Genomic DNA, 23549 nt, shown 5'->3' on the forward strand with positions numbered 1-23549 from the left:
GCTAGTACAATCCATAAATACTGGAATCAAAACTAGGAAATGGTTCAAATATACACACACCCATTACATAAACTAACTATATAATTAATATATATGTAGTATCTATAGATTTAATATATCACTCAATAATATAGTTGACCAAAATATCAATAAATATAAAAACTAATTTACGTAAAAGTAATACTACTTGATAAATATACCACCTAATTAATAAATAATGTATTGTCTAACAAGACTAATTCTCAAATTAAATTACATGTAATACGTTAAATCCCTTTATAAAAATAATAATAAATCATTCTAAATAAATAGATATCATAATTAATAACTATCATAACTTATAACTGTCAAAAAAATATACATAAAAATAATATTTCAACAACAACAATAATAAAAACAATAATAATAATAATAATAATAATAATAATAATAATAATAATAATAATAATAATAATAACAATAACAATAATAACAATAACAATAATCAAACACAATACTATTCAAAAGCCAAATAATATTGATAAGCAAAAACCGTTACTTAGCTTGTTGATGAAAATAATATTAATGAATTTTAAACGTAAAAAATATAGGTCAAAGTGTTTAAAAAAATTAAATGTGTGAAGACTTTGTGTAAATAAACAGAATAAATTATCAATGAAAATGGCGAAAACTATTTACTCATGAAAAATGCGAGAAACATCTAAGCCTCATGAATTAAAGAAAGGTAAGAAAAATAGTAGAACAAATGAACAATCCACTATGAAGACATTCAACTACGACCGACAGTCCACTACAAATCTAGTTAATAATAATAATAATAATAATAACAACGATCAAACCCAATATAATACAAAATCCAAATAATATTGATAAACAAACAACGTTACTAAGCTTACTCTTTTACTCTTTTACTTGTTTCAGTCATTTGACTGTGACCATGCTGGAGCACTGCCTTTAGTCGAGCAAATCGACCCCGGGACTTATTCTTTGTAAGCCCATTACTTATTCTATCGGTCTCTTTTGCCGAGTTGATGAAAATAATATAATTGGATTTTAAATGTATAAAAATAGGTCTTAGCATCTTAATTAATATGCACAATGCTAGTACAAGTCATAAATACTGGAATCAAAAATAGGAAATGGTTCAAATATACACAATATTATATATAATCTTAATTAGAGTAACACTAACTAGCAATTATTAAACTATAGAGTCATACAAGTATAATTATATTTAACATAGTTGTGTATACTTAATGAAAGACTTCGTGAAACTTATCAAACCTTTCTCCAAATCATTCATATCATGTACTTAAGGACAATGATAAGTATACTGAGAGTTTACAAAGAAATAGAGAGCTTTTATACTTACAGTGAAAGACGCAGCACATTATCAAAGGCTGAGTAGCCATATTTCCCATTATTAAGGACAGCAACACCATAACCATATTCAGAAAGGTCAGCCCATTTATGACCACACACCTTATATGATAAGAAAATAGAAACATTAACAAGTAAGGACAAATTATTATAAAATTAGTATTCTAAATTATTACTATAAATAATAGTACATCACAGGCATGATGTGAAATTTTTGTAGATCTGAATGTGATTACTCTGCCATACAACTACCCACAAATAGCAAGCAGCAAGCAACTATAAAATAATCAAGCTCATTGTTAGTGAGAATGTAAGTCCCCAAGATAATCAGACATAGTTTGCAACACTATTTTGGAAACTTTTGTAATGTTACTCAGACAGAAATATGTTTTTCATTCCCTTTGAGTACATCACTGACACAATGAGATAGTAATTTGTTAACATGTGAAATGATTAAATTCTTCCTTCATTTTGCATCACATTCAGAGTATCTCTTGCAGAAGTGAAGTACTTGCTTAATAATTTTAATTTCCAACAAGTCTGTATATTGCCTCCATAATATTTAATAACTAGCAGGTGGGGAGACAGAAAAAATGAAATGTATCAAAACAGTATTGGATCAGTTTTGACAGAAATATTTTAATTAAGCTAAAAGCTAACATTTTAAGAAAATACCCTTCTGTACAATAGAGTTTGAATTGCAGAAATGACAAGATATTTAACTAAACTTTGTAGAGTATCTATCATTCTATTCTTTTGGTTATTACTTCTCAATCTAGCACCTGTAGTCTTATCTAAACACTTTAGTCAAAACCTTTGTGGATTTGATTAACTCTTTTTTATATATTATCACTGCAAGCATACAAAAAAATCTCTGAGATGTTTGTTCAATGGAAAGACACCAGGTTTATATTAATTTTCATCATATCACCATTCTAGAATAGTTGTCACTCTTGCTATGACAGTCAGTAGGTAAAATCTACAGTAACATTTAATAAACCACACTGATATATGAACAAACCTTGAGGATTGGTGAAAGAAAATCAGCAGCTCATAATCACTTGGAATTGCTTGTTATCTTTTATTCACTTGACAGATACACTACTCAAATAATGAAGTTGTAATGATGATGACTAGAAATGCTGTCACATTCTAAAATTAAGACTATCAAGGTCCAGAGACAAATAATGGCCAGTGTTTATGATGATGATGGTGATGATAATGAAGATAATAAAAAATGTAGAAATGGTAGCAGAGGTGGTGAACATGATGATTATGATGTGATAGCATTAGTTATAAACAAATTATACAAGGTAATGAATATATTCTGACATTTTCAAAACCTTCATAAAGACAGAATGTTTTCAGTAGTTGGTAACAACAAGAATAAACTCAATGAGTATGAGTTAGTGGAGAAGCCTCTACATAGCTGCTCGGTCAGTGAGAAATAGTGATCAAATCTCCCTCATATCATGTCCTACCATCTTAGAAAAAGGACACATTGGACAAGACAAAGCAGTTCTAGATATGTGAAAACACTGGCTTTTATTGCAGATCTGCTTGCTCAATGCTGACTTGGGGCAAAACAACAACAACAACACAACAGCAGCAGCAGCAGCAGCAGCAGCAGCAGCAGCAGCAACAACAACAACAACAACAACAACAACAACAACAACAACAACAACAACAACAACAGCAGCAGCAGCAACTGCTGCCGCCACTACCACTACTGTTGCCGCCACCATCAAAAAATGTCCATTAACCCTTTAGCATCCAGATTTTTGAATTAATTATGTATTATCTCACAGCTTTGAGATTTTGATGATGTGACTGTTTATTTTTAGGATGACATTGTAGGGTAGGTGTGATAGGCTTGATCAGTCCAGTTTGAACAATAAAACAGCTGAATATGGCTGGTTTAAATGCTAAAGGTTTAAAGGAAAAAACAATGTTGAAATATTACTCACCTCAAAACGTGCAGAATCCCAAGAGGTATTACTGTGAGTTGGTCTTTCTAGGAAACCATACTGGGTTTCATAGCTGGCTCTTGCTGTTGTCAAATTAAATGGAAATTCTACCTTTAAGAACTTGTGGGATTCATTCCATTCTACCTGCAATGAAGAAAAGAAAAACGATTGTGCGATTACACCCATTTTTTCCCTAATCCATTCAACTATTCCCGTGTTTTCAAAACAATAGGTAATTATCCAAATAAGGAGAAACTAGAGATCTGGATGATTGTTCCAGAACTGAACTAGAGTTCAATACCCAAACATGAATCATCATCGTTCATCATCATCGTTTAACGTCCGCTTTCCATGCTAGCATGGGTTAGAATGAATATGCCTAAAATATCAATTTAACAATAATATATTCTTTTATTCAATCATTTGTCTCAGTCATTGGACAGCAGTTATGTTGGGGCACCATGTTTGAAGGGGATTTTGTTGATTGAATTACCCCAGTACATATTTTTTTCAAGTCTGGTACTTATTCAAACTGTCTTCTTTGCTGAACTGCTAAATTAATGAGGATAAAAACAAACCACACTGGTTGTTAAGTGGTGAGATACAAAACATAATTGAACACACACATGCAAACAAACACACACACACGCACATGCACACACAAACACACACACACATGCAGATATTCTTTTACTTGTTTCAGTCATTTGACTGTGGCCATGCTGGAGCACTGCCTTTAGTCAAGCAAATCGACCCCAGGACTTATTCTATCTATTGGTCTCTTTTGCGGAACCGTTAAGTTATGGGGACGTAAACACACCAGCATCGGTTGTCAATCGATGTTGGGGGTGACAAACACAAACACACAAACATATACACACACATACATATATACGATGGGCTTCTTTCAGTTTCTGTCTACCAAATCCACTCACAAGGCTTTGGTCGGCCCGAGGCTATAGTAGAAGACACTTGCCCAAGGTATCATGAAGTGGGACTGAACCCAGAACCATGTGGTTGGTAAGCAAGCTACTTACCACACAGCGACTCCTATGCCTATATTTAAATGCAAATCAAAGAGGAATGTATTGATTAAAAACAAAAATGAACCTACCTCAGTTTTAAATTTGATGAAGGGGCAGTTAGAATCCAAGATGATATGCTGAATAATATAACTGGAATTACTAATTCTCAAGTGAACCTGAAATATGTAAAACACATCATTCATTAACATAAATTTCATCAAGTTATCAATGCCATAAAAGTGAATTAATTATCACAGATTCTATGGAAGCACCAACAGGAAATTCATGTCACACAAGCTTATTATTAATCTTTTTACTGTCAAAAGGCTCAATAAGGATTAAGCTTGACCACTAGCACAGCTAGAGTGGGGTGGAGGGGTGGCACCACTTTTGGATCTTCTGTAGACAATACGTATTTTTTGAGGAGCAGCAAACTGAAGGGCTGCCCTAAGCAGCACACACTCTAGCTATGCTAGTGGGCTTGATACTAATTTCTGTATGATAATATCTGATAAAACCTAGCTGGACAGGAAATTTAATTCAAGAATAAGATGAAATGGGAATGATGGGACTCTAACATCAAAATTATCTAGCAGCAATGTAAAACAACTTGCAGCTATCTGAGCCAAATTTCACCATTATCCATTTCATAGGAATATTCCAAAGAGACAATAACATGAAAAGCATTAAAATAACCTTAATCAACTTACCTTCACTGTTGACCGGATTGGGCCAGATTCAATAATAGTTGCCTTCTTGTCAACATCTTTAATGATTTTTCTAAAAGAAAGCAAGGGAACTACTGAGAAAAAGGGTTTCAATTTCCCATGGGTAGAGTTGAACATTTCCTCTGTTTGTACAACTCCACTAAGAGCTGAAAATATTTGCTATGGGCATAGAACAGCTTCTGTGGCAGGTGGCTGTGATAGAGTGGTTGTTAAGAGATACTGTCCTTTTGTGGAAAAATCAGAACCTTGTTAACTGGAAGATGGTGGTAGAAATACTGCTAGCCAGTTATGTTTACGGCACAGCTGTTTTGTCAATACTCTATCTGATACAATATAACAAACTAGCTGTAGGAGTGGCTGTGTGGTAAGTAGCTTGCTTATCAACCACATGGTCCCAGGTTCAGTCCCATTGCGTGGCACCTTGGACAAGTGTCTTCTACTATAGCCTCAGCGCAACAAAAGCCTTGTGAATAGATTTGTAGACGGAAACTGAAAGAAGCCCGTTGTATATATATATATGTGTGTGTGTATGTGTGTGTATATATGTTTGGGTGTCTGTGTTTGTTCCTCCAGCATCGTTTGACAACTGATGCTGGTGTGTTTACGTCCCCGTAACTTAGCAGTTCGGCAAAAGAGACTGATAGAATAAGTACTAGGTTTACAAAGAATAAGTTCTAGGGTCAATTTGCTTGACTAAAGGCGGTGCTCCAGCATGGCCACAGTCAAATGACCGAAACAAGTAAAAGAGTAAGAGTAAGCAGTGAGAAATTTTACAGAAGATATCAGATTGTTTTATATCCTGTCCTAGCATGTCTATCTTATTTCTGTTAATGTTCCTGTTTTTGCAATTTTTATGATAATAACCAGAATGGTAATGTAGCTGTAATAAACCAAGGAAAACTTCTCTTGACTATTAAAGAAATTATATAATCTGTTTAAAATATTTGTCTTTAATTTTATCAATGCTTCATAAAGTTAAAGATGCTGCAAGATACCGCTACAATGCTACCAGGTTTTAGGGATTATAATTTTTTTTGTCTTGAAGCTGTTAAAATATTTCTCTGTAAATGTGAATTTAATGGTGGCAAAAAGTTTTTTTTTTTCTCAAATTTAAAAATTTTCTTGTATAAGAAATTGTTTGAATAATTGTTTAATAGGAGTGGAGGTGAATTTATTAATCTGGATTAAGGGAAGCATGATTATCTTGCCTCATTTCTCTAAAGTACAAAAGAAAGCTATAATCATGATGAACAGGCATTATTTTTTAATATTAAAATTAGTGAAATAAATTATTAATGAGAAGATAGTGGTTTTCTTTAAACATATAATTTGATATTGCAAACAAATGTTATCTCTATGGTTGATGTATGTTTATTTGCACATTAGTATTCAGTCAACACAATTTTATTTGCTTCTGAATTTACCAGCTTGTAGATCCAACAACCATGTATATATAAACAAAGCATTAACAAAATGTTGTTTCTGTTTTCATTGACATTGAAAACTTTTATAAGAGAAGGGTACAACTTTTTGACCTTCGTTATTTAATAGGTATTTCTCTGTAGTTGAAGGAGCCCTATTTAGATGAGAATTATTTTGGTTGTGAATGATGAGTTTTTTTCCCAAGAAGCATTAGCTTGCCAACAGTAAAATTGGTGTATTTGTTAGTATACAGATTATTAATACTTAGAAACATCAGGCCGTGAGGAGACAGAAAGCGCATCATGTATTAGGCATAAAATATTCTTTTCACATTCCAAGTTCATATTTCATCGCAGTTGACTGATCTGGATTGCGAAATATAAGCTACATAAATTATTTGTCATATAGAAGACAGTTCTACTCTAGTTACTTAGCAATATTCTAGTTTGAAGTTAAATTTATTCCAATTTTAAAATTTCTATTTTAGTTACTTTTGTATAAATGTTTTATAAATTTATATAGTTCAATATTTTCATAGCTGGCACTGTTTAAATTTTCATCATGTCCAGTTTTCCATGCTTGTATGGTTGAATGGAACTAGTTGAGGTGGATTTTCTACAACTGAATTCCCTTCCTGCCGTCAGTCCTAACCTATTACCAAGCAAGATATTTTCCTATGACCAGGCACGTTTCCATAGAGGATTGGAGATAGACATTGCCTGCATCATGGTGACACTTGTTTACAACTATCACATGATGTCAAAGCAAGGAGACAATAACACACACACTTCAATTTTTATTTTCCAAATCCACTTGAAGGCTTCAGTTGGCCTGGGGCTATAATAGACACTTGCTCAAAGTACCATACAGTGAAACTGAATCCAAAACCATGTGGTTGGAAAACAGACTTCTTACCACAGAGCCATATCTGTATCTAACCAGAATTTAAAAGTAAATGCCAGTTTTAATTGTAGATTTTAGCATGGAAAGCAGACATTAAATCATGACAAATAAAAGCATTTTAATTAATACACAAAAATCTTAGGGGACCAAATCATAAAAGATATAAGAATATTGCATATCAGCTTTTGAAGTATGAGATATGTTATCGAATCTTGGTGTACTATAATTTATGATAATGATTGGACATGTTAAAACTTGGTGTTTTAGGATATCAGTTGTAAAAACTTAATCTTTTTATGGTTTATATATTTACATCTGTTAAAGCCAATTGTTTCTAATCTTCCTATATCTGATAAGGATGTTCCTATGTCTTAAAGTATTCAATGGTCATAGAAGACCCTGCTAGTTGATAGCTAACTGCTTACTTCACTTCAGTCATCATCATCATCATCGTTTAACGTCCGTTTTCCATGTTGGCATGGGTTGGACGGTATGTGTTCTTTAGTTCTTTAGTGTTCTTTAGTTTTTGCATATAGTTGTTTGCAAATTGTTTCACAACTGCAGACACAATGGTTGTGAGGTTAAGATGCTGATCTACTGACATAGAGGTTCAGGTGTTAGTACTATCATGTTATACTTCAAGTTTTTAATTCATTGTTGTGGACCTTAAACTGTAAAAAATATTGCTTCAATTGGTAAACCATTCCACCCTGAAAAGTTAATACAACAGTAAGCCTTTAAAGAAAATGTTTTATTTCTTTATTTTTTGATCAGTTTTACATTTAAGAAATTTAATTGTAGCTGTGATACCAGTGCTGATGGCACGTAAGAATACCATCCGAATATGGCCGTTGCCAGCGCTGCCCTGACTGGCCTCCATGCTGGTGGCACGTAAAATGCACCATCCGATTGTGGTCGTTGCCAGCCTCGTCTGGCCCCCATGCCGGTGGCACATAAAAAGCACCATCTGATCGTGGCCGTTTGCCAGCCTCGTCTGGCACCTGTGCAGGTGGCACGTAAAAAGCACCCACTACACTCACGGAGTGGTTGCGGTTAGGAAGGGAATCCAGCCGTAGAAACACTGCCAGATCAGACTGGGCCTGGCGCAGCCTTCTGGCTTCCCAGACCCCAGTTGAACCGTCCAACCCATGCTAGCATGGAAAACGGATGTTAAACGATGATGATGATGATGATGCAAAAATCTATTTTTCAGAACCACATTAAAGCTTATTGTGTAAATGACAAATTTAGCCTGAATGGACAATTATCAGTCAACAAGGGCGCAACAGGGGCTCTGAATGTCTTGAATCCTCTTTGATGACAAAAATGAAACAAAACAGTTTGCGTTTTAAATTGATGGTTCAATTTGAATATATTTAGCAAAAAAACAAAAAAACAAAAAAAACAACATGTAGTTTATGATATCAACATAAATCTTTCAATATTATGCCATTTTAGAGATAATTTAAACATGCTTGGAAACAAGCACCAAAACAAAAAATGGTAAAAGTAATATCAAAGATTATATAATATTACAAGCATGAATTAAAAGACCACACTCTCAAATCATTAAAGAGTCAAAATTTGGCAAATGTAAACTTGTTGCCCTGGATATCAGCAAATGTAATTCCTGGGGATAAAACAATTGCCTCAGTTGTAAGTAAATATATTAAACAAATTTAATGACTAATAAGATAATTCAACTTCAGAGTCTCAAACACTAATGAGAAAATATGAAATATTATCTACCTTGTCTCAAGATGATAATCCATAACATCCCAAGCATCCCAGTACAGTGGAACATCATTAAAGATAACAAACTGGTTTCCAAGACCTTTGTGAAGAATAAATTCCCTAAAAATGCAATGCAGCAGAGATAAGTAATTTTTTATATCAAGAAAATGAAAATCAAAATTAAAAAAAAATGAAATAAGCTATTGTTTCATTAATTTGGTTTTTTTCAATTTCAGAGTCAAATTAATTGCTAAAGCAAAATAAGGAATGATTCATTTTACTATTAAAGTCTGGGGTCTTATGAGGGGTGTTCATTAAAGATTTCCTCTGGCCCACTTCCAGTTATTGCAGGAAATGGAACTTGTACAGGTATAATCATACACGTCTCTAAATGTCACATTGTAAATTGCAGCTTTCCACTAGTATTCGTTTGTCTTTTACGGCTGCTGAAGTAGACTAAGGTGTTATAATGATGGCAGTTGAATGGGGATCAGTGATCAGGTTCTTATACTTGAAAGGTCATACACCAAAAGAAGTTTATGGTGATGATGCATCATCATATGATCTAGTCAAGCACTGGCATCACCAGTTCAAATGTGGTTGGACATTGCTGGAAACTGCTCCTATTCCTGGATGACCACGTTCAGGCATTGATGACGACACCATCCATAAAGTGGAAGCTGCCATTTTGGAGGATTGCCACATAACTATTCAGCAACTAGCCCAAGAAGTGGAGATAAGTGCATGGTCCATGGAAAAAAAATCATTCACAACCATTTGCACATGCAGAAGTTGTCTGCATGATGGATTCACTGGATGCTCATATCTTTTCATAAGCAGGAATGAATCAATTGCTCCCAGGCTCTGTTGGCAATGTGCCAAGAAAATGAGCACTTTTTCAGCAGACTTATTACACAGGGTGAAACATGGGTCCATCACTATGATCCTGAGACTAAAGTCCAGTCAAAGCAATGGAAGCATGATAACTCACTGCCTCCAAAGAAGGCTTATGTCCAACTGCTTACAGACTTTTGAGACCAGCACGGAGTAGTGGTGATGGATTTTCTGGCAAAGGGCACTGCATTTAACAAGGTATATTATTCTTGTCTGCTGCAGAAATTGTGGAGCAACATCAAAGCAGAGAGACGGAGCATGCTAACCAAAGGAGTCTACCTCCCCTAAGACAATGTCCCAGTTCTCAATGCATGTGTTACGCAGATGAAATCCTTCCTCATCACCCTAACTCTCAACCTCGTACCATCTGACTTCCACCTCTTTCCAACCATGAAGTCTTTTTTGAAGGGGAAGCACTTTTCAGATGATGATGAATTTATTTCTCAGGTAAAGTCTTGGCTCCAGATGCAACCTACTGACTTCTACAGACAAAGTCTTCACAGCTGCATAAAGTGATGGGAGAAGTGTGTCACCATCGGTGGTGGCTACGTGGAGAAGGACTAATAATTATGCCAAGTTTTATTTATCCCAATCCTTAGGAAGTGAGTCAGGGGAAATCTTTAAGGTGCCATGCAGTGGGACTGGACCCGGGACCATGTGGTTGGTAAGCAAGCTACTTAACACACAGCCACTCCTGTGCCTATATATTGTTAAACCAATATATTGGTAAAATCAATGATTTTACCAATATAAAATGATGATGAGATTACTGAAAGACAAACATATTCTTACTTTCCAGTGTTATTCACTTTCAAATTAGTTATCCTGCCACAAAAGTCCAATTTGACAGAAAGCACCTCATTTTCCATGAAAATGTATTCACCATCCTGGTTATTTCAAGTGAAACAAATACAAAAAAACAAAGAGAGAAAGAGAATAAATTAAAATTGTTAATATTGTGAAATTAGAAATCAATGAATGGCAAATAAAACAATGTAAAAATTTAAACAAAACTTTTATTGAAGTTTCCTTTTAAGTTCTGAGACTTTGTTCAGACTCGTGATATTAAATATTGTTCCATGCAATATTAGAAATCTAAGCATCCAAGTTAAATTACACTTAGGTATAACAATGCCTCTCTGAAATCAGAAACAGGGTGAGAAAAGGAGCCTTAATAAAAACAAATGTTATCTTCAATAAGTTTGGTATTAACTGCAGATGTCTAGCCATCCAGTTTATTGCAGCCAAGAAAAAGAAGAAAAAAAACAAAAAAATAAAAGAAACATGTTAATCTTTGGTTGTTGGAATGTAAGAACTTTACAAGACAGCAAAGACAGTCTAAAATGAAAAACCACTAACTGCAAAGGTAATTGGCTCATACAATATTGATATTATTGCTCTAAATGAAACCAGGCTTGTGGATTCTGGTGAATTAGAATTTGGGAGTGGTTACACATTTTTGGGGAGCATATCATCATCATTGTTTGACCGTGGTCGAGACAATGGAATTTACCATGCTACACCAGACTTTATGGTCCATCATAGCATTACGGAGGTCCTGTTGCTGGATGCCTGTATCCCTGGAGATTACATCAGGGTAGAAGAGTGTGCGCCCTCTGGTATCGTGAGTAGATGGCTTCCAGAGGAGAAGAGAAGAAATTGCCTCGTTTTCAGCTCAACAACAATGTCCAGCAAACTTGGGAGCATAGAGCTAGTAGATAAGCTAAGAATTCATGGTTTTGGATTTGCCATTAAATCCATTTTACTTCATAAGTTGCCATCCATCTCTTAAGCTATTGATGACTATCTTATGACCTTTTATGTAACCGTAGGTAATTCCTCATTAATGCACATTATCAGTGCATATGCACTAACTTCATAAGCATCTGAACAAGGTCAATTTTGCTTTCCGTCCTTTCAGGATTGATAAATAAAAGTAACATTCCAAGGTGGAGGATTGGTTAAATTGTTAGAGCATCAGACAAGATGTCTTGTGGTTTCTGTTCTGGCCCTGTGCATTCTGAGTTCAGTACTCACCTTGTTATTGAAAAATAGTATCAGTAATTTGAAAAACCAATAAAAATATAATTTCTTTATTTCAGTCATGAGATTGACAGCTACCAAAACTATGAATATCAAAATTTTAATTGTACAGCAGTATTGAAAATATCAAAAAGTTTCATAAATAGAAACCAAAATGGACATGGGAAAAACTAGAGATTTGATATCTTAGAATTTTGGGTTTCAATGACAAGGTAATATAATTACAGATTGGTGACTATAAAAGGTGTACTAAATAAAAAGATAAAAATAAAATGGCTCACCTCATAAGCCTTTGATTTGCAATTACGTACTTGAATTATGTTTGTATGGTATAGGTCATGGGATGAATATAGAACTAGAAAAATACAAAGACAAAAATTTGACAATTCCAGAATATAAAAGCAATCATCCAGAGATATGTTTAGTGAAGAAGAACTGTAAATAGATGGGAATGTAATTCTAAAAGCACAAGAATCTAATAAACGTTGCAAAATGCAAAAACCAAAAAAAAAAAAGGCTTGAAATTTTGGGGGAGAGGACCAGTCATTTAGATCGACCCCACTACGTAACTGGTACTTAATTTATCGACCCTGAAAGGATAAAAGGCAAAGTTGACCTCGGCAGAATTTGAACTCAGAACGTAAAGACAGATGAAATACTGCTAAGCATTTCGCCTGGTGTGCTAACGTTTCTGCCAGCTCGCTGCCTTTTGTGTACATCTGTCAAGCGAAAGTAACTCATAGAATAAGTACCGGGCTCAAAAAAATAAATACTAGAGTGATTTATTTGATTAAAGCCCTTTAATGCTGTGCCCCAGCATGGTTGCAGTCCAATAACAAAAATATAAATAAATAAAAAGTAAAAACACAAAGAAAACAAAAACCATTCATACCTAATTTGTTTCCTTCATGGTCAATTTGACACTCATCAGTATGATATTGTTGAGGCAGTGTTGAAACTTCATCTCTTTTCCACATCAAAGTATTGATTACTAACGGAGTTTTGCATTTGACATTCTTCAAGTAAAGAAAAAGAATATAATAATTTCTATTACTGGTCACAAAGACCTACAATATTGGGAACAGTACAGTGATAAATACAAAACAGTGGTAGTTTGCAATGAATAAAGAAATTTAAATCAACAAAAGCATCAGATGACAGTCAAGAAAAGGTTTCTGATACAGGATGAACCCTACACAATGTCTTGGGTTACTCCGACTCATTGTTAGTGCTCTCTTCCTGTTATTTTCCTCCTGCTTATGTTCTGATAATCAAAAGATAATATATATTCACTATTTCTAATAGCATTCCGGTTTTTTAATCTTAATAGCTGCTATTTTATCCACTAGATTAGGCAGGCATAGCAGAATACAGTGTGTATACATTAAGTATAATACATAGATGGCGATTTTAATTTAATGCCATTTCAATTGCATACACAGAATTTTTCTGCAGCCATGTAAGCTTCTGCTTTATCAGCAAATGTTTTACTCACTGTTTCCAATATATTGAGATAAATTTCATTTAAGCAGGCAACAATCAGGTGCATGGCATTGAGAAGCCTCAGTAATGTAAAATGTATCAATTGTTCTCATGAGTCACTTCAAGAATGTTTCTCTCACTTTGATATACATTATGGCTTTAATACAAAATTATGAAGGGATTTTATCTCAAACAGTTCCACTACACAAAGCCTTCTGACAGTGTGTGCACATTTTATATAATACAAAAATGGGAATATATATATATATATAATCATCATCATCATTGTTTAACATCTGCTTTCCATGCTGGCATGGGTTGGACGGTTTGACTGGCATAGTTTCTACAGCTGGATGCCCTTCCTTAATGCCAACCACTCCGACAGTGTAGTGGTTGCTTCTACATGCCACCGGCACGAGGGCTAGTCAGGCGGTGTTTTTTACATGCCACCTGCACAGGAGTCAGTCCAGCGGCACTGGCAACGACCTTGCTCAAATGTTGTTTTTCATGTGCCAGTAAGGCGACGCTGGTAACGATCAAGCTTGAATGGAGCTTTTTACATGCCACCGGCACGGTAGCCAGTCAGTGACCCTGGCAACAGCAACGATCATACTCGGATTGTGCTCTTAGCACTCCACTGGCACGGATGCCAGTCATGCAGTGCTGTCGTTGAATTTGATTTTGATTTCACTTGCCTCAACAGGTCTTCGCAAGCAGAGTTTAGTGTCCAATGAAGGAAAGATACGCATAAGTGGGCTAGTTACACCATTGGCACAGACCACGAGGTTATCGTCTCACTTAGCTTGCCAGGTCTTCTGAAGCACAGTATATTTCCAAAGGTCTTGATCACTAGTCATTGCCTCAGTGAGGCTTAATGTTTGAAGGTCATGCTTCACCACCTCATCCTAGGTTTTCCTGGGTCTACCTCTTCCACAGGTTCCCACAACCACTAGGGTGTGACATTTCTTCACACAGCTATTCTCATCAATTCTCACCACATGACCATACCAGTGCAGTCGTCTCTCTTGCACACAACATCTGATGCTTCTTAGGTCCATCTTTTCTGTCAAGGCACTTACACTCTGTCGAGTACACACACTGACATTACACATCCATTGGAGCATACTGGCTTCATTCTTTGCAAGCTTACACATGTCCTCAGTAGTCACAGCCCATGTTTCACTGCCATGTAGCATGGCTGTTCGTACACATGCACCATACAGTTTACCTTTTACTTGGAGTGAGTAAAAGGTAGACCTTTTCCACAGACTCCCACTACAGTTAGAGATCAGCACTTCTTTACACAGCTGTCCTCATCCATATGCCTCACATGAGCATACCAGCACAGTCATCTCTCTTGCATACCAAATCTGATACCTCTTATGCCCAATTTTTCTATCAAGACATTTACACTGCCATATACGCACACTGACATTACTCATCCAGTGAAGCATACTGGCTTCATTTCTTTCAAGCCTTCACTTGTCCTCAGCAGTCACTGTTCACGCTTTACTGTCATGGAGCACAGCTGTTCATGCACAGGCATCATACAATCTGCTTTTCACTCTGAGGAAGAGACCCTTTGTTACCAACAGACATAGAAGCTCTCTGAACTTTGCCAGCCTATTCTTATTCTAGTAGCTACACTCTCAGAGGACCCACCTCCACTACTGACTTGGTTACATACTAATGTTTGTTTTTGCGTTTAGTTATAATAAAATCTATTTTATGTTAATCTGAGGAGTTACTCTAAATTTTGCAGGGAACAAGATTGTTTTTGAACAAGAATGTTGTTGACAGTGACTTTGAAGTTTTGGCTCCTTAAGCCATCATCAGCTGTAATAATAAACACACACACATACATACACACAGTGGATTTCTATACAATTTCCATCTACTAAATCTACTCACAAGGTATTGATTAGCCTAAAGCGATAGATCATGAAGAAACTTGGCCAGAGTGTCATGCAGTGGGATAGAACTGAAGTCATGTGATTATGAAGTGAATTCTCTATTCACAGATATGCCTGTGCCTATCCGTGCACGTGTGTGCGTGTGTGGGGGGGGGATAAGGTTTGCTTGTACAACATTTTTTTGCCGAGTGAGTACTGAAATGAAATAAGGATGAAAATGAAGGATACTAACATCTTGAGTACAATGTACGGCAGCATCAATAAGTGCCTTCCCACTGGCTTGAATATCTAGAGGAAGATAAAGTAATATGCAAATATAGACAGAAATGTAGATTCAAACTAAACAAAGTTATGCTTCAGAAGCTACGTTAATCTTAGTGACCAAATGATGCCATCCACATGGAAAACAATCAGTCAACACAATGTAGTAAATAAGAAAATTTTAATTAATCCAAACATCCTCAGCAGTGAACCAATAAAAACATTGCTGTATTTTTCAGCATACGAGTTGAATTTTTCTAACCAAAATCTACAGCCAGAAAAGGGCAAGTTGACTTATACACCAAGGCAACTCTTGAGGACCAAAAATTCCATGAAAAATGCAATAGGATTTGGAAAGCTAGTAATAACGTTTGAATGCTTACGCTACATGTATACACTATATACTATGTCATCTTGTATGTTGGCAAATATGATAGATCAATGCTTAAATATGATCAAGTCAGATAACTTTGAAATTTCAATTGATTGATATTTAGAATTACACTTTCAGTGAAGGGGGAAAGAAAATTGATTAATATATAAATGTAGTGACAGCTAAAATTTATGGTGATATGCAATAATATACTTTAGAATGGATATTAGAATAATCTGATCTATAGCAAGTATGATGATAAAACTTGCCAAGTTTCAATATTATTATGCTTCTTAATCCTAATAACCAAAAATATAGATATATATTCCAATCTACTTCACAATAACTCTCAATTTATGTCCGTTTTTTTTCTCTAAGTTTGCATAGGTTGGATAAATCCTTTCCGGCAGAGTGTTCTGCCATGACTCATTGTCATCTATCTTGTGATGTTTGACCGCTTGAGATCAGTCTTTCCCACTTCATCCTTGTCTTCTTTAGTCTCCTTCTTCAACCATTTGCAGAGCATGGTGTTTCTTTTGCCACATTAAAAGCATCCAATACACTGTAAAATGGTTAGCATTAGGAAGAGCATCCAGCTGTAGAAACTAAATAAAACTGGAACCTAGTGCAGCTCTCTGGTTTGCCAGCTCTGGTCAAAGCATCCAACCCATTCCAGCATGGAAAACAGATGTTAAAGGAGGGTGATGAGAAGGAAGATGAAGTATGCTTCCCTCATTTCTTTCCAACCTTCACAAAGCCATTGCATTCAAGGTTCAAATCTCACAACTGCGCAACATTGAATTTTATACATAAGTATGATATAATCTGAGAGAGAAACCCTTTGTAATCAGGAAATATAGTAACTCACAGGAAATTTCCATTCTGTTATTACTGAAACAACTATGCTTCCAGAACTCTCACCTAGGTAACTAAAACTATGAACTAATTCTAGGGGCCCTTCTGAGCACTTGAGTAAATTAATTTAATGTGTACTCATAAATCTAACAACTTCTGTGCATTTATCGCAAACGAGGTTTCCCTTCCCTGTCAGCCTGCCTGTGGTTTAATTCTACTTCTTGTGCATACATACTTACAATGAATATGCCATACAGAATTTCTGCCGATTCTTTTCTGTATATTAGGTACAATCACTTTTTTACATATATAGGATCCCCTCTTCTTTTCTCCTTAAACTTTAGTTTTTGTTAGTTTTATTTTCGAGCCTCTTAATTCTAGGTTTGATTCTGAGTTTGGAATTTCCTTTCTAAATCTTTGGCTGATTTTGAGAACAAGGTCACTGACATAGACTAGTTTTCACAGATATCCAGTCTTAAATTGTTCTGTTATGTTCTGGAGAAATATTAAAGAATAGTGGCTGAGAACCAAGCTGCATGTGAAAACTCACATTAACTCTCAAATTGTTGAGGCAGCTCTGTACATGGTTTGCATAGCTCCCACAAGATGTTGATTTATTCCTGTTTAACTACAAAACAATACAGTATTGCACCTTGTCAAAAGTCTTTTTCCACATTGACAAAAGCTAAGTAGGCTGACTTACTTCTAGGCAAGGGCTTTTCCTGCAGTTGTCTCCCTAGGAAGATACAATCAATGGTAACTTAACTTGCAATGCATCTCATTTAGGTTAATTGCCCTATGAATTTCATAGTAATCAGTGTACCTAAACAAAATGTGATGGTTGTGGTTGGAGTACCTTTGATACTAGATCCTTCACCAAGGCTGACTTTGAATTAAACAACAAAAGTAAACAAGAACAAGCAGTATTTAAAAATACTGATGTTGATAAAGACGCAGACAAATATTGAAAACAAACCCACCTACATATGTAACATTTATACAAGAAATCAAGAGAAATTAACTTACCTTTGTAGTGTTTCTCAGAGTCCTTGTAAACCTGTTGGTAAAGAACTCAGTTTTTTCAATTAATGAGATTAAGCTTGCAATATCAGATATATTAACAGTCTATGGACAGTTTATTATGATATATATGAATGTATATCTAAAAACCATTAGGAAGCACCAACCATTTTTGTATCTGCATGGTGTATCTAGAACAACTCAGTTTGTCCAAATTTTACCTACAGAAGTAATACAAGTTGCTAAGATTGGGTTCATCTGAAGAATCTCTGGAGAAACTTTACTTGATGGGGTGCATAGCTAAGCGACCAGGGAATCTCTTCTGGTTGAGCTGCTACTTGTCCACATTGAGAGGTTACAGTATTAGTGCTACAGATGTGAGATTAGAACGTTCCAGACATTCACTTTGCTACTGACAGATATCTATATGCAGATTATAACTTATTATTTGTGTTTAGCAGTTTATCAGCATGAAAAAAGAGCTAGAGTATCACTTTAATATTAACACTGACCACAAAGCTCCAATCATCTATCAGTTTTGCTTTTGCGTATAAGCTTTGATTGTGGTTGCAACCTCTAATATACTGTGCATCCCAGATAAAATGTAAAATCTACCGACATCACTCATTGTTTGCCTATGAGGCATTTTCGACCAGTGACATGTATCAGTCGCACTGCACTAACTTGTACATCAATTTATCTACATAGAAAGTAAGCTATCTGCATTAACTGTACTAAATGTGTTATCAAATACTCACCATATTGATAGAAGTGCCAGGTATGACATCATGGAATTGGTTCAAAAGTAACAACTGCCAAAGACGCACAAGTTCTTCTTGGGGATAGACAAATTCAGATGAAATCAACATTGCTGTAGTGCTGAGAAGTTCCGCATTGTAAAGTAAGAATTCACTCTGTCGATTATACATTTTATACTGAAAAGAAAACGTATCAATGTATGTCTGGCAGGTCACAAGTTGGTGTGGTAGAACAATGAGTGAATATTCTGTGTGAAAGCATTAAGAAGTGCTTTTATCAGTCACCTCACAAAGAACACAAATACAAACACTTCTGGCTTAACAGAAACTCTGACATGATTGGTGTACATATTGTCTATGCAAAGAAATTGAGAGATAGAATTATTGAGGTAGCCCGGATAAGTGAAAGAATAATTAAGATTATTGTTGGGAATGTGATGTGTCCATGATCTCTGTTTAATAAAAAAACTAGCAGGTTTGACAGATGATGTAAAGAATTTATCCTATAAGACAAAAGAAATTTGAAGACAGTGATATTGTCATCATAGGGATTTCAGAAGCAATAAAAAGACACCTGGTCTGCTACCAGATATACATAGGTGCTATGCGCATGAAATAAGAAATGAAAAAGATCAATACTTCTAGAGTTCTGAGATGAAAATGACCTTCCAATTCGAAACAACTTCAAAAAATCAGCTAACTGATCACATACCTCTTGTCTGCATAAAAGATGAGATGATCATGGTTGGAATATATTTTATTATAAATCTTTTCTGATGGAGCTGACCGAGGCTAAGCAGTAACAAAAGGTATTTTCTTTATCCTTTATTTTTTTTCCTAATCCCCCTCTCAACCCCTTGTCCATCTGTAAAATTCATAAATTTGAAAATGAATGCCTACCAATAACAATTTTATCAAACTATCCCTATTGCTTGACCTTGAAATATCTGAGAGGTTTTGAGGTTTAGACTAATAAAGGAAAGGGAAAAGAAAAGTAACTAAATATTTCTAGCTCCTTAATTTGTTTGAGAAGAAAGGAGAGATGGGACCCTACTTTCAGTATTGAGTTTCCCAATCAGTAAATGTTTTTAACTTATACCAGTTATTGGAAAATAGCACAACATACAAAATTAACTGAGCAAGTTAATTTATTTATGTAGTTACATAACCAAATACTTTCATCTTAACAATTATTTCTGATGAACTTATTTCTGACTGCCTTTTCAAACTTAAAGATGTTGAAGTGTCTGAAAGTTGAAAATAATTACCTTTCCATGTGTTGTATAGGTTCCATTATGAAGCTCAAGATAAAGTTCTCCTTTCCATTTACACAACATAGAAGTGTTTTCATTGCAAACTGCAGCAAAAAATTCTTTCGGTGAACTCATGCACACCCTGAAATCAAATTTAAAAAGAATATGTATAATGGACATCTATACATATAGTTATAAATAACAAGAGAAATATAGTATGATAAAGTTTATTTAACCACTGGAAATGCTTATATAATGACAACTGTTTCACGACTTGATAAAACATGCACAGAGGGATTATTTTTTAACATGGATTTCTTTTAACCAAAGAACCAGCTTAATATCTGCATTAATTTAAAGATTGTTTATGTTGATGAAGACATGTAAATAATTTACTTATTATAAAATATAATAAAATATTATCTACACATGTTTTATTAAGTTGCGAAAGAACTGTTGTCATATTAAAATTCCTAATGGTTAAATAAATTTTATCATACTATTTCTCTCCTTATTTATAACTTTACACACTTGTTATGCTTTTCTTTTGTATTGTACTATATATTCTATATGTTTTGTAGAATTATACATTATGAAGCTTTTTTTTTTTTATGAGTATCACCAGACAAGTTGAATCCATATATTGTGGATTAAATTTTCTCCCTGTTTATTGCTGTGTTCCTTTCTGTCAAAGAGCGTAAGCTCAAAACATAAAAGACCTTTTTCATTTCCTGAGCATTAAACTAATACATTTGTTTGTTGTTTACACACCTGTCTTCATCTTTTGCTTTTTTGTAAATTCTCACTATATATATATATATATATATATATATAAAAGACTTTTTCTATTTCTATTCCTGAGTGCTATACTAATACATTTGTTTGTTTGTACTCCACCTGCCTTCGTCTTTTGTTTATTTTCGTAAACTTTCCCTTTATATATATATTTATATATATATATATATATATATATTTATATATATATATATATATAGAGAGAGAGAGAGAGATGGGGATTAAAAAATCCTGGCAGATATCAAGTAAGCATTCTGTATAAAGGAATAAGGTTAAATTTCCAACAAGTAGATACCAGTAAATGTATGCAGAATACAAATACTAGGTAAATCCTCATGTATGATAGGTAAATCCAACAATCCTTTTGCAGAATTTGAAGAAATTCAGAGTATTTAACAACAACCAATAATATGTATGAAGAAAATCATATATTTATTTTATATCACACCTTAAAAACCAAACAACTGTTTCAACTGCATATACATACAAATATATATATATATTTACCAATACCTACTTTCGTAAGCTAATTATTCAAATTGACAAAAACATTCTTTTCCAGGCTATGCTATTGCTCACATTTTTCATGGAAAAATGTGAGCAAGAGAAATAAAATTACATGGAAAAATGTGTGGAGGCCATGGTAATAGTGGTAGAAAAGACAGAGACAGCACACCTGTGAGCCAGAGATTGGGATATGTTGCTGAGTAATTTTATGCTAATCAGTCAAATGACCTTTCTCTAGATAGAGTCTGAGACATGTGTGTATATCTAGTAGCAGCACTATCTCAGATGTCAGAGCGGCATTCTTTGTGAGTCTCACCTGAGCTTTGGAGGGCTGTTGAGAGTTAATAGTTGTATTGAGGGCTGAAAAGGAAGGTCAGTTTTTAATGCTCTGAAAAGGAAGTCTGTTTTTGATGATATAAATTGGGCTATGTTGGGAATATGTAAGCTGACACTGAATTAGCTTCGCTGACTGACAGGTGATGGTCATTTAGAGAATGCGTGGGCTAAGACCACGCTTTCATTGGTCAGCTAAAGTTGAGACAGTGTCACGTGACAACTTGCTGGGGCTGCCTGCTGGAGCCTAGCAGCAGGTATTTAAAGGGAAAAAATTTGATAATCAGTCAGTCACTTGCTGACACTCTTTGACGCTACATTGAAGAGGCCAGGGAACAGAAGAAAGAAGAAGAAAGAAGACATGCACCCAAGAAAAGAGCTGAAGACACCTCCGAAAGAGGGGGGAGGGCGCCATGTCAAAACGGTGGAGGAGTAAGGGCCAAAACCGGACATGGTTCCTCCTGATGATGTCTTGAGCTAACTGGATCCTATAAAGGAGCTGTTGTGGTAGCAGACCATGAAACATGGTTGTAATTCCTTCTTGAAAGAAAGATACTCAAACATTTCATCATCATCATCATCATCATTTAACGTCCGCTTTCCATGCTAGCATGGGTTGGACGGTTCAACTGGGGTCTGGGGAGCCCGAAAGCTGCACCAGTCCAGTCAGATCTGGCAGTGTTTCTACAGCTGGATGCCCTTCCTAACGCCAACCACTCCGAGAGTGTAGTGGGTGATTTTATGTGCCACCGACACAGGTGCCAGACGAGGCTGGCAAACGGCCACGCTCGGATGGTGTTTTTTATGTGCCACCGATACAGGTGCCAGACGAGGCTGGCAGACGGCCACGCTCGGATGGTGTTTTTATGTGCCACCGACACAGGTGCCAGATGAGGCTGGCAAACGGCCACGATCGGATGGTGTTTGTTACGTGCCCACAGCACGGAGGCCAGTCGATGCGGTACTGGCTACGGCCACGTTCGGATGGTTTTCTTGTGTGCCACGTGCCACCGGCACTGGTACCACAAAGATACAAATTCCATTGATGTTCATCTATTTTGATTTGTTTTGATTTTCACTTGCCTCAACAGGTCTTCACAAGTGTCACAAGAAGGAAGGTATGCACAGGTGGACTGACTACGTCCCAGGTAGGGGCCACAGGTTATGGCCTGACTAGTCTTGCTGGGTCTTCGGATGGTGTTTTTATGTGCCACTGACACAGGTGCCAGATGAGGCTGGCGAACGGCCACGATCGGATGGTGTTTGTTACGTGCCCACAGCACGGAGGCCAGTCGATGCGGTACTGGCTACGGCCACGTTCGGATGGTTTTCTTGTGTGCCACGTGCCACCGGCACTGGTACCACAAAGATACAATTCCATTGATGTTCATCTATTTTGATTTTTTTGATTTTCACTTGCCTCAACAGGTCTTCACAAGCGTCACAAGAAGGAAGGTATGCACAGGTGGACTGACTACGTCCCAGGTAGGGGCCACAGGTTATGGCCTGACTAGTCTTGCTGGGTCTTCGGATGGTGTTTTTATGTGCCACTGACACAGGTGCCAGATGAGGCTGGCGAACGGCCACGATCGGATGGTGTTTGTTACGTGCCCACAGTACGGAGGCCAGTCGGTGCGGTACTGGCTACGGCCACGTTCGGATGGTTTTCTTGTGTGCCACCGGCACTGGTACCACAAAGATACAATTCCATTAATGTTCATCTATTTTGATTTGTTTTGGCTTGATTTTATTTGATTTGTTTTGATTTCATTTTGATTTTGATTTTCACTTGCCTCAACAGGCCTTCACAAGTATCACAAGGAGGAAGGTATGCACAGGTGGACTGACTACGTCCCAGGTAGGGGCCATGGGATATGGCCTGACTAGTCTTGCCGGGTCTTCG

The 23549-nt window shown here is 35.8% G+C and overlaps 1 protein-coding gene across 3 annotated transcripts in view; it reads right to left on the bottom strand.

Annotated features, from left to right (window-relative positions):
* LOC115228653 (alpha-mannosidase 2C1) overlaps positions 1-23549 on the bottom strand; it is a 79399-nt gene that overhangs the window by 20117 nt on the left and 35733 nt on the right. For all 3 annotated transcript variants that reach the window (XM_029799199.2, XM_036500422.1, XM_036500423.1), the window contains 12 exons: positions 20027-20153; positions 18759-18935; positions 18007-18037; positions 15724-15779; positions 12989-13112; positions 12378-12451; positions 10846-10940; positions 9175-9279; positions 5083-5152; positions 4462-4548; positions 3348-3491; positions 1373-1482 (listed from right to left, as the gene is read on the bottom strand). In XM_029799199.2, coding sequence (XP_029655059.1) covers positions 1373-1482; positions 3348-3491; positions 4462-4548; positions 5083-5152; positions 9175-9279; positions 10846-10940; positions 12378-12451; positions 12989-13112; positions 15724-15779; positions 18007-18037; positions 18759-18935; positions 20027-20153 — 1200 coding nt within the window. The remainder of the gene's footprint in view (positions 1-1372; positions 1483-3347; positions 3492-4461; positions 4549-5082; positions 5153-9174; positions 9280-10845; positions 10941-12377; positions 12452-12988; positions 13113-15723; positions 15780-18006; positions 18038-18758; positions 18936-20026; positions 20154-23549) is intronic.

The sequence above is a fragment of the Octopus sinensis genome, linkage group LG2, assembly GCF_006345805.1.
Source record: "Octopus sinensis linkage group LG2, ASM634580v1, whole genome shotgun sequence".
Lineage (NCBI taxonomy): Eukaryota > Metazoa > Mollusca > Cephalopoda > Octopoda > Octopodidae > Octopus > Octopus sinensis.